The sequence below is a fragment of the Egretta garzetta genome, unplaced genomic scaffold (genome assembly GCF_000687185.1).
Source record: "Egretta garzetta isolate BGI_Z169 unplaced genomic scaffold, ASM68718v1 scaffold42, whole genome shotgun sequence".
NCBI classification, from domain to species: Eukaryota; Metazoa; Chordata; class Aves; order Pelecaniformes; family Ardeidae; genus Egretta; species Egretta garzetta.
The window spans coordinates 1,091,285-1,103,007 of record NW_009258782.1 but is presented as its reverse complement, the minus strand read 5'-3'; the positions used below and the strand labels follow the sequence as shown (position 1 = coordinate 1,103,007).

At 58.9% G+C, this 11,723-nt stretch overlaps 1 protein-coding gene across 1 annotated transcript in view; it reads right to left on the bottom strand.

The window, feature by feature from the left end:
- The window catches only part of FAM83G (family with sequence similarity 83 member G), an 18,187-nt gene extending 10,422 nt beyond the window's left edge, over positions 1-7,765 (bottom strand). Inside the window, exons 1-2 of the mRNA XM_009649435.1 lie at positions 7,271-7,765; positions 505-672 (exon numbers count right to left, since the gene is read on the bottom strand). Coding sequence (XP_009647730.1) covers positions 505-672; positions 7,271-7,765 — 663 coding nt within the window. The remainder of the gene's footprint in view (positions 1-504; positions 673-7,270) is intronic.
- Positions 7,766-11,723: the final 3,958 nt, after the last annotated feature.

Here is an 11,723-nt window from a genome sequence, read left to right as displayed (position 1 = left end):
CGGTCCTGGCCCTGGGGCAGGAGCAGGCAGGGGGCTGGCGGCAGCAGGGATCCGGCCCTGGCAGAGCATCCCTCCTCTCCCGCCTTCCCTCTTGCTGACTTTGCTCATCAGGAGGACCCGAGCACGTAGGTTTGCCCTGGGCTTTGCAGTGCTCTGCTTGAGTCATTCCCACTCTTGTGGGGCCGCAGGTCCCTGAACACCCCTCTGCCCAAAAGCTAGCTCTGGCTGGGTACCAGCAGCCCCCTGGGCTTTCTGCACCCAGCTTTGCCGGGTGGAAATCCATGTCCCCCTCCCTCATCTGTTCCCCTCCATCCTTCTGCTCCTGGATTTGGGCATCACGTTCAGCTTTGGCTACAGGCAAAATGGACTGGACTCGTCTAGCGCTGCCCAAAGTTTGGGGGTTGTGATCCCCCCCAAGACAGGGGGGAGCAGGTCTGATAGCTCTGATTATCTCCCTGCATTGAAGGTGGTGACCTGGCCCTGGTCCCTTCAGGCCATGCTTACCTTCAAGTGGCCGGCGTGCATCTGGGCTCGCTCGCACATCTGAAGGAAATGCTTCACGTTTGTCTCATCCAAAATGATATAGACTCCCACTTTCCTCTTGAAGCCCGCATCCAGGAGGTCCTTGAAGATGTCAACATCGGTGAACATGTCCATGACCACCGCGATGACCTGGAGAGGGGAGAAGAGAGATGAGTCTGGGTAGCACGCTTGGGTGACGACCCCAGGGTGTAGCTGGTGCTTGGGTGGGAGATGAAGCAAAGTGCTTCTTCTCTAGGAGGTTGGGATGAGGTGGGGGGGAGCCCAGGCTCCCCGCACTCCAGCCAGCCCGAGGGCAGAAATGGGGAGCCCCCAGTCCCATTCCTCTGCTGTCACTGTGGGAGGTTTGGTCTCTGATGGTGGCCTGTAGCATAATATACTTGTGAAAAACTGATTTCCAAGGGTGAATCTAACTTTCTTGCCTTTAACAAAAATGGCAAATTTCAAAGTCCAGCTTCTGGCTGCGAAGTTCGGCGTCGCTTTGCTATCGGCACAGCCCGCTTCCCCGTTGTGGGGAGCCCTGGGAGGGGAAACCCGTGATGCAGTGATGTGTCCGTCTGTCCGAGGGCGCGTTGCATGGGGTGGAGTCTCTGGGGATCTCATGCGTGCTTGCGTTGAGAGAAACAGTATAAAAAATAGTTAGAAGTGACTCTAAGCTTGGCAGAAAGTACCTGGACACCCCTGAGGTGCATTCAGGAGCTGCAAGGACTTTTCATATCTGTTAAAAAAAAAAAGGCCTGGGTGTGAGCTGACAAAGTTGCTTGAAAGTAGCAGGGATTTTGCAGCTCCCAGTGCCTGCGACTGGCTGTTGTTCCAAGCCCAGGCTGCTGCTTAGCAGCGACGTGGGTGGGTTCAAGGTCAGCTCTCCACGGTGAGCAGAGCACTGGGGGCAGGCAGCGTTTCTGTTGTTGGCGCTGCTGACGTCTCTCTCGGTCTTGCTGGCTGGTCCTTGCGTGTCTGGGAGCCCTCCGGGTGCTCGGGGTGCTGCTTCTGCTGCCCAGCCCTGCTGCGAGCATCCCCCCTTCCTCCCTGGCTGAGCGAAAGGGGAGTGGAGCTGGGATGACGGTGCCCGTGCCCCGTGCAGTGAACGCGGGCTTTGGCATGCGGCAGCGTCACCGTTCTTTGAAAGCCGCCGGAGGTGCCTTTGTACCCAGGGCATTTGCTGCGCTAGCAAGTCCTGCGTGTGATAGGAAGATGCATCTGCGCTGCGTCCAGCTGCGCTGGAATTTTGCTGGGATGGTTGCCTAAGCACCAAAGCTCACTCCATGCCCGTGGATTTTGCCTTCCCGGAGATGGCATCTCCCAGGACATGATGGTGAGCAGCAACGGTGCAGCACGAGGCGTGCAGGCAAAGGGGCTGGAGCCCAGCCGAATATCTCGGTGCAATCCCCCGGGGTAGTGATAGGGCAGCGCAGCCCCGTCCGCCTCCCCTCATCCCGCATGGGGTGGCCACAGCCACGCAAGAAAGCGTCTTGTCATCAGGGCACTCGCGTGGCATCGTCCCATGCTTGAAACCCGTCAGTACCCCCCGTCTCTGCAGCTGTTTTGGAAGGTGCCCTGGGCTGGGGGGCAGATGGGTGATGGTTCTGAGCCCCCTGCACCTCTTGGCCTTTGGCCATTCCAGGTCTCCACTGGCTGCAGCACGCGGCCAAGCCGGGGAGGACCCTGGCACGGGAGCATGCATGCCATGGGGTGATGCAGGGAGACCCAGGGATGCTCCTCCCTTGGGAGGGAATGGATAGGGATGGTGCCGGGTGCTTGCACACTCAGGCACATCCAGTCTGGGGCCCTCAAAGCACCAAGCTGCCTTTTAATTAATTTTTGTGCCACAGGAGGTGGAGAGCTCTAATTAAGAGGAGAATTGTGTGTTATGACACTGCTGGCTCATCCCTTCCTTTTCTGCAGGTGACGGGGTGAGGAGCGAGGCTGCGTGGGGAGGCCCAGCTCGCACCACCTCCGATGCCGCCCTGACCTCCCCAACCCCGGCCACACACAAGCGTTCTGGGAGGTGCCAGCGAGCCGAGCAAGAGGGGATGTTACGGCTCTGCCTCTCGATTTTAACTGAATTCCCATTTATCCTCACCCGAGAGCCTCTCAAAGAGGCTTTGCCATGAAAGGATAAATCCTCGCTCCCTCCTGCACCTACTTATATGTTTTGCACATCCTTGTTGTCCCGGTGGGGAAACTGAGGCAGAAAACTGGGTGCCCACTTTGCGTGGGCTGCTTAGCGAGGGCTGTGCTCGTCTTGCCAGCGATGTGAAGTGGGACAGGTCCAAAGCTACTCTTAAAGCTCAGGGCTTGGCTTTTCCATTTACAGCAAGTAATTGGGGAGGAGCTGTGCTGGCTGCCCTGAGTCCTGGGTGAGGGGCACCTGAGTCGGGACAGCGTCTCCCTGGCTTGAGGAGGTGGGCTTGGTGGCAGATGCTTTGCTCCCCTCTCTGACACCGATGCTCCCTGTGGCCATGGTCACGTCACTTTGCTTGCACGCCGCGTTTTCTGCAGGGGACATTGCGGGCTTATAAAATGGGGATGAGAATAGTGTTGGCTTTCCTTTGGGGAGGAAAAAGGCCTTTTCCCACTGTGGTCCCGGCATTCCCAAGGCCTCAGCTCACTGCAATGGCTCTGAAGGTGGGAAGGTGCTTTGCAGAGATGTGGGCAGGGCACGGTGCCATCTCCCATCCCAAGCACGGCTCACGCAAGGATGGTGAGCAGGCAGCACGCTGCAGGCAGTCGCCCAGGGCGGCTGGCTCGGGCAGCGCAGAGGTAGCCCGGCTCTCACCCGCTTGCCCACATTTTCAACCCGATTCCTCCTGCTCGGCTGGTGCATCCTGTCGCCGCTCAGCGCTTCTGCTTCCCTCCACGCCGCGTCTTGCCTGCAGGACAGGCTTGGCCTCAGTTTGTCACCCGGATCTCACGCCAGCATGCCAACGCGCTGCCCTGGCATGGAACGGCAGCGCTCCCACTGCGCTGACTGTCCAGGGACCGCAGGGGCGAAATCTGCTGCTGGGCTGCCTGCGCTTGAGCCTCGGATGGGGCATGTTTGGGTCTATGCCAAACCCCGGCACAGGGTTTAATCTGCAAAGAATAGAGGTCTGTCCGCTCTGGAGAAGTGAAATCCTGACTGCTCTTTGCTTCCCAGCCCAGGGAATGGGAGCATCTGGAGCAAGCCGTGCTCTCCTGCTGCGGGGCGCGAGCTTGGCACCCTTGTCCCTCTCGCTTCCACCAGGGCAGTGCTCGATGCCCCGCATGCTCAGTGCCAGGGAGGTCCCCGTCAGCAGGAGAGCTGCACCTCTTCCCAAATCCCTTTCGCCGCTGCGTCATCCCAGGAAGCTTTGCCATCCCTCTGCCATTCATCCAGAGGGTGCGGAGAAGACCAGCCCCAAATCCACAGCCAGATGCTCCCAGCGCCCAGGTGGGTGACGCTTTTCTTCCCAGGAGCTGCCAAGATCCATTGGGTGCAGCAGATGTGCAGGCGCTGGGTCCCAACACCCCGAGGAGCAGCGAGCATCGCATCCCCTTGGACACTGGGAAAATGATGCCGGGATCCTTCTGAACAGCTTTGATGAGTACATAAACTGCAGGATCATGTTTTATAGAGGAAATTACAGCTCTTTATTAGCTCACGCTGAATCATCAGGTAATGACTTTTGGGGCACACCACGTGGGCATTTAATAAATTACGCAGGCACCAAGGCACAATTAGAGGAAGCGTGTTGGGATGAGGGAGCGGTGGGACAAGTAACATTAATAATTGCTCCCCCCGTCAACCCTTTCATCCAGGAATGGCAGAAGGTTTTGTAAACAGTAATTAATAGGGCTTCCCAACCTTTGCTGGAAGTTGCTCAGGGTAATTATATCACCGCAATCCCAACCTGGAACCTCAAGTGCAGCGAGGAGGTCAGGCTCGCTGCTGTCTCCGGTGGCTTTTGGCCAAGGTCAGTGTTTTCAGCCTGCTCTGGTTTCTGGTCAGATAGATAGAGCCAAAATCTAGAGAAGAGGAGAGGAGGGAGATCTTCCTCCCTACCTGTCCTGTGAGCTTTGCAGCCCAAGGGGATCTGCATCGAGGGAGAGGACACCGTGCCGCGGCTGGACCTGGCGAAGGTCTCCAGGGTGAAGCCCGGTGGTGCACCACGTCCCTGACCACCTCCGTTCCTCGGCCACAAAGATGGGGATTTGCTGGGAGAGCAGGGACGTGGCCACAGGATCCTGCCTCTCTCCTCTCCCATTCATTCCCAGAAAGAGGAGGGGATCATTTGCATCCCCTGCTCCGGCTCGCCTGGGTTTGCCTCCCTGCAGAGCAGAGGCTCTGAACTCAGCAGCGTTTGGCCTTGTTCCTGCAAGCAAGCAGGTTCACCTGCGCCATCAAAGGGGCCCCAAATCTCAGCTTTTGGCTCCCTCGCCCCAGCCCTGAGCTGCTGTGAGCCTACCCAGCATCAGCAGTGCTCACACGGACTCTGAACTTTCCTCGGCCGGGCTATCTGTCAGCTGAACTTTGCTCGTCTGGCCACAAGACAGCAACCCGTGTGGCAGGGTTTGGCGTTCGGCACCCGAGAGCATTTCAGACCAAGTGTCTTTGACAGCAGCTCGAGCAAGGGTCATCCTCTGGGATGTAATACTGAAGCTCTCCCAAGCCTGTGCTCCTTGGCAGGCGGATGAAGAGCACTGCTGTTGCTCGGTGCGATGGGACAATTCGGCAGGGATCTCCAGAGGGTGGCCCAAGGGACACTGCGGGAAGGACGGGGCACGTGGCCAGCCTATGCGACATCTGATGGAGTTGCAGCCAGACTGTCCCTCTGTCCAAACTTGGCTTCCTCAGCCAAACCCTTGCACCCCCAAGCTGCTGTGAAGACCTCAAGCCCTGGCTGAAGTCTCCAGGTGCAGAGGAGGGGCTGGTCTAGCCCAGGAGCACCCACACCAGTGGTCACCTGGGCTCAGCTGCGTGATAGCAGGTTCAGCTGCAGTAACTGAGGTCCTTGTATGCCAAGTGGGAGACCTCTGGAAGAGCCCAGCTTGCCAGACCCCACAGCTTCTGCCATCCCCAGACCCTGCAGACTGCAAGTTTGAAGAACGCACCCATCTCTCCATTTCCTGGGGTGCCATAAGCCCCAAGCAGGCTCCTGCATGTCACCGGTGGTGTCACCACGTCTCATCCCACCTGCAAGGACCACCTGGACCAGGAGGCAGAGCCCAGCCCTGCTCATGGGGCATCAAGGTACCAGCAACAAGCGCGGCAGCATCAACCACGGCCACGTCCCTGCGGCTTGGAGAGGCACGGGGAGAGGTGGGGATGGTGCAGGCAGCTGCCTGACTCGACGGCCTGGCTCTGCTGAGCAGGAGGAGGGTGCTGGGATGACTCAGGAGATGCTGTTTGTGTGGGGGCAGGCGGGAAGCGGTGAGCAGGCAAAGCCAGGCAGGAGCTGCAAGCCCAGGTGAGACACAGCCGGAAAGACCCGAAGATGAGACATTATTTGTAGTGGGAGGAGTTTTCTCCATCCGCCATCCCAGGGGACTGCAGACCCTCCCTCCCCTTTGCTCTCACTGCAAAGCCCTTCGGTGGGGAAAGCGTGGCAGGTAAGGACGGGCCACCTCGGCTTTTGCAAGGTGACAGTGGCCAGAGGGGTGTGTGCCACCAGGCTTCCGTCTCCCCTGCCAAGGTCTGTGAACCCCAGCACCGCCCCTGGTCCCAGCACGGGGATCTCCAGAGCCAGGTGGACCCGATGCATCCTAGCCTGTCTCCCGCTGCCCTGCAGCCACCTGAGCAGGGTCTCCCTGTTTTCCTGCTGGAGCATCCCCAGGGTTGAGATGCTCCTCCCTCGGAGCTGGATTTCTCAGGGGAGCGGAGCCACAGATCTAAAAGGCCTTCAACCACCAGCACCACAAAATCAGCAGCAGGTACCGACACCTCCTGCACTTCCCAGCTGTAACTGGGTCACTGGGAAATACCAGCAACCTCTGCCCACCACCCCTGGCCTTCAACACATGCCATCAGCTCCCTCCTTCCCTGGCCCTCCTGCCTGTGGCACCCGCCTGACCCCATCGCTCCTCCGCCCCGACCCCCTGCTCCTTGGTTTGGTGCCACAGGGACAACGAGTCTCAACCCAAATCCCAGCCCCGAAGAGGGGGAGCTGCTGTTAGCTGTGCTACCCCTTGGCATCTCCCCAGCTTTGTCCTGCACATCAGCTCATCGTTTTCCTCTTCAAGCCAGGATGAGGCCGGCTTGGAGCACTGTGGCAGTCTTAGGCTAAGCTTGACCCTCATATACATCGGTGCCAAACCAGTGGCTTTGGCTGCTTTGCCCCAGGGCTGAGTTTGGCTCCTCCGGTTCCTGCGTGTTGCCACATGCAGTCACACAGGGCTCTGGGAATAACGATCGCGGGATGCCTGGGACCGTGGGCTTGCAGCTGGGAAGCAGCTCAACCCATTTTTCTTCCCGGTGGTTTTCCCCACAGCGACCCTGGGATTAGCGATGCTGCTGTACTGATCATGGGAAGGGTCGCGCTGCTCCCAGGGAGTGCTGGACCAGGCTGACAGCACCTTCAGGAAAATCTGATCCCCAAATATTGATTGCACTGAATGAACATGGAAAAACCCCAACGCTTGACCCTGATGCCTTTGCTTGGGCAGAGTTCCCCACAGGACAGGGATTAACCTGGCTGAGCAGGACTTTAGGAGCTACTCTTGGCAGAACAGCCTGGGGCAAATCCTGCCCCGTCAGCGCGGCGCACCTCACCTTCTGAGCCTGGCAGATCATCTTCCGCACCACCTCCTTGATGTGCGCTTGCCCCTCGATGGGCGGCTGCATGTAGACGGTGGCGCGGGTGACCCCGCGGTAGGCGATGGTCTCGGGCCAGCCGAGGTCCAGCTGGGGGATGGAGCGGTCGGACCTCTGGGGCCAGTACTCCAGGGAGGGGGCCACGTCCTGCTCGTCCCCTTGGCTGTTGCGGTCGCCGTCGCTCTCCCCCGCGCTGCTGCCGTGGCGCGGGATGTACTCGGAGCCGGGGTCGTACGTCTCCAACGTGTCCAGGATCTTCTTTAGCTCCAGCTCGGAGAGGAAGTCCCTGATGTTCTCCTTCTTCAGGACTTCATAGAAGGCATCAGGGCCACGGGAGGCCAGTGCCTCCAGGGCCAGGCGTTGCTCCTCGCTGTAGAAGAACTCGGGCTTGGACTCGCTGGACCTCCAGTTGACGTGGCTGTCGTCCAGGCACTGCACCTGGGAGAAAGCCATGCTGGCCACGCACGCCAATACCCTCTCCGACGGGAGCTCTGTACACCCAGGAAGCACCGGATGCCGGCAAGAAATAAGGAATTAATTATTCCCCAGTCTTTAAACACACAATTTGCTTCACTTCGCCCTGCCCGGCTCAATGCACAGCTGGGGAAACACGCCGCTCCCTTCTCCGCCGGCTCCTGCCAGGCTGGAGCTCTTCGCCGCCAGGGAGGAGGATTCGGTTTCTTGTTTGCTCCTGGCTCTGCGCGGCGAGCGGGCTCCAGGCAAGGAAAACCCGGAGCTTCCCACAGCCGGGGCTGTGCGACGGGGCAGAGACGGCCCCGGGCCCACGTGCAGAGCGCCGGGAAAGTCCTCTACCTCCGGGTCCACCCTCTTCTCATCCTCTGCTTGTTCGGGACGACGATAATACCAGGCAAAATAAATAGTGGAAAACAAAACGGACAAAGAAAAAGGCTGAATGGAGGGCAGAGAAAAGCAGGATTTCTCAGCCCAAATGCTGTCCCTGGTGATCGTTCCTGGAGAATTGGGTCAGCCGGTGGGTTTGGCGGCAGCGAACGTCTCCGTCAGCCTCTTGCGCATCGCCCTGGCCGGCAGGGCGATTATTTCGGGCTCCTGCCAGCGTGCAGTACCGGGCCCCGGACAGGTAAGAGCAAGAAGTGAAAAGAGGAAAAGCAAAAGAGTGATTCATCGCTCCGCCCTGCCCCACCTGCAGTCACATGCTGCTTCACACATACCGGCCCTGCCTGCACCTTAACTCTTTCGCCTGGTGCCGTCCTCGCACCTCTGCCCGGCCGAGAGCCCCCCGGCACCGTGCGGTTGCTGCGGGTTGGTGGGTGGCTGGGGAGGTGCTTGAGTGTTTGTCTTAAAAAAAGGAAAAAAAAAAAAACCAACCCAAAAAAACCCAAAGGGCTCTGCCCTAAAGTGTCCCCTTCTCCCTGCTGCTGAGTCAATATTTTCCAGGAAAGCAGCTCTGCCTCCTGGTTAACCCCTCCTGTGCTGAGCGCAAGGACCCCTGCGCTGGCGCGGGAGCTCGGAGCCCAGGTGGGACCTGGGGGGCTGTGGGGGGTCAGAGCTGCCATAATTGTTCAAAGCTGCACTGGGGGGGCGTTAGAGTGGACATGAGGAAGCATTTCTTTACCGAGAGGGTGGTCAAACCCTGGGACGGGCTTCCTAGAGAAGTGGTCAATGCCCCAAGCCCACCAATGTTTAAGAGGGGTTTGGATGATGCCCTTAATAATGTGCTTTAACTTTTGGTCAGCCCTGGAATGGTGAGGCAGTGGGACTAGATGATCCTTGTGGGTCCCTTCCAACTAAAAAGATTCTGTTCCATTCTGTTCCATTCTGTTCCATTCCGTTCCATTCCCTTCCATTCCCTTCCATTCTATTCCATTCTGTTCCATTCTATTCTACTCTATTCTATTCTACTCCATTCCATTCCAACCCCTCCTCTGCTTTGGCATGAGGTTGGCAGCAGGGACATAGTGCCACCACTTGACCTTGCTATGGCAGATTGCATTAATAACTGGGAGATGGGCAAAACCCCCCACCCTGGAGTCATCAGTTGCTGCTTGCAAGCCAGAAACATGGAGCTTTCTACTCGGAAACTCGGATAAAGGTGATATTTCAAGAATTGGGGTCAGATTCTTGCACCGATGCAAAAAAGGAAAGTGCCAGGGGCAGTGTCTCGCTCCCTCGCGTTGGAGCAGCTCATCTGGATTTGCAGCCGTGTAAATGAGAGCCCGGCTGAGTCAGGCTCCCAAGGCGAAGCCGCTCGTCTGCCCGGGTGCTCGGCCATCAAAGCGCACACGGTGGCCACGCAGCATCCCGGCTGCCCCGGCCAGGGCTCGTGGCGTGGCAAAGCACCGAGGCCGGGGAGGATTTGGGAGGAAAAACAAGTCAGAAACGTGCAGAAAGCGGAGAAAATCCAGCGGGGCTTTCTCAAAGCTGGGCTGTGGCAGGCTGAGCTGATACCTGCTTGGTTTTAAGTTAGGGCAATGGGGTGCTTAGGGGAAGCGGTGGCTTTTCTCCCCTTGCACCGGAGTAAAAGGCTGCATGTGAGTGCCTGCTCCTCCATCCGTGCCTCCAGTAAGAAACCCTGCGCTGGGTTGTGCCCAGCTTTGGTCTGCCATGTGCTGGAGGGGACAACGGAGGCGGGGACGTGGGGATGCAAGGATACGACGGTCCTGTGTTGGGATTGGGATGGGAGGAGGAAAGGAAGTGTTCAGCTCCCACCGAATATCGGCTCAGGAGGTGTTCCAGGTGGAGCTGATGGATTTATAGAAAGGCTGCGCCAACCCTGTGGGGATTTCCCAGTGGTGGGACGTCACCTCTGTGCCATGACCTGGGTGGTGAGGGGTGCAGAGGAGACTGAGGGTGCTAGAGGTAAAGCTTGGGTGAAATCAATGAAATTTTGGGTGAAAACCCAGCCCTGCTGAGCCAGCGGTGGCGGCCCCTTCGCTGATGGAGTTGCATGTGGGACAGCAAACGTGACAGAGCCGAGCACCCAGACAGCACCCATGGGGGAGCTCCGGGACCTCATCCCTGGCCGTTGTCCCCTCTTGGGTGGCCCAGCCCTGGGAGGTTGGGAGCTGCCCCAGCTTGGGGCTGGTGCAGCGAGCGTGGGCGTGCGTGGCGTGGCCGGAGCGTGCTGCGGTTGTCCCCACCTCAGCCGCCACCAGCTGCCACAGCTCTGTTTTTATTGTGCAAGGAGATTTATGGACTCTTTAGCGGGGTGTGTGTGCGTTTATGATTTATTACCCAGCAGCGTAAACACAGCATCTCATCGGCTGTGCGATGTGATGGCTCCTAGGGCCGTGCTGGTGGGGGGCACTGGGACCACAGAGCCCAGGGGACTGGGGACCCTGGCATCTTCGCCCCGTGGGGAGAAGTCAGCACCTGAATTGCGTGCAGCTCCAGAGGAGGGGAAGAGCCGGCGTCTCCTTTGCAATCTCCTGCCTGTTTGCAGGGACAGGTCGCTGTGGCCAAGCAGGTCTGTCCCCACCGTTGCAGGTCTCCCCGCTCGGCCGCCCCGGGCTGACCCAGCCGGACAGGCAACACCCAGCAGAGGCAGCGGGGCCGGCTCCTCCCAGCTGCAGATGGAAGCATTAATTACAAGCTCCTAATTAATTTCCCATCTCTAACAGAGGGCCTAATGACAAAGCGAGGCAGTGGGGTACAATGCTGGGCTCTGCTCCTGGCTTGGGGGCTCCGGCCGCCCTACTGAGCTTGGCTCCTGCTGCCTGCCTGCTCCCGGGTCCCAGCAAGGGATTTGGTGGCAGAGCTGAGCCCTGGGGCGGGCGTTTCAGCTGGGCTATAACACCCAGACATTGCTTTGCCCTCTGGAGCATCTTCCCCCTGCTGTCTGCCAGCTATTTGCATGGAGCCGTGCGCAACATGGTGTTTTGGAGAGGGGGAAACTGAGGCACGGAGCCATGATGACAGCTTTACTCAGAGCTGCTGGAGGACAGAGTCACTGGAGCCCTGGCGCTGACTCTAACCCTGGGGAAAGGTGGCCCAGGCTGGGCTTTTTCAGTGTCCTTGGGAAGTGCTGAGTGTTGCCTGTGGTCTGCTGCCTGCACCCTGCATTGCACCCCATCGCCGCCCCATTGCACCCCGCACTCCTTCGCTGAAAGCCCCGGGGCGTTACCAGCCGGTGTTTGCCGCTGCTGCTGGGGGGCCGAGGGCTGCACCCTGCTTCGGGGGAGGTCACCACCCAGGAGGATGGGGACGATGCTCCCGGTCATGTGTGGGGATCACGCTGCCTGCTACTCCCCGTGCTCCTGGGGCGGGAGGACGCAGACCGGAGAGCCGAGCAGCCCATCCATATTTATGCCTGACATTAATTTCCATGCATTTCAATATTTTATGAGTGTAACAACGTAAAAAAAAAAGAGGGTTCAGCGCTCGTTGAGACATAGAACTAATGGGGCGTTGACGGGTCCTGGCAGGCCACCAC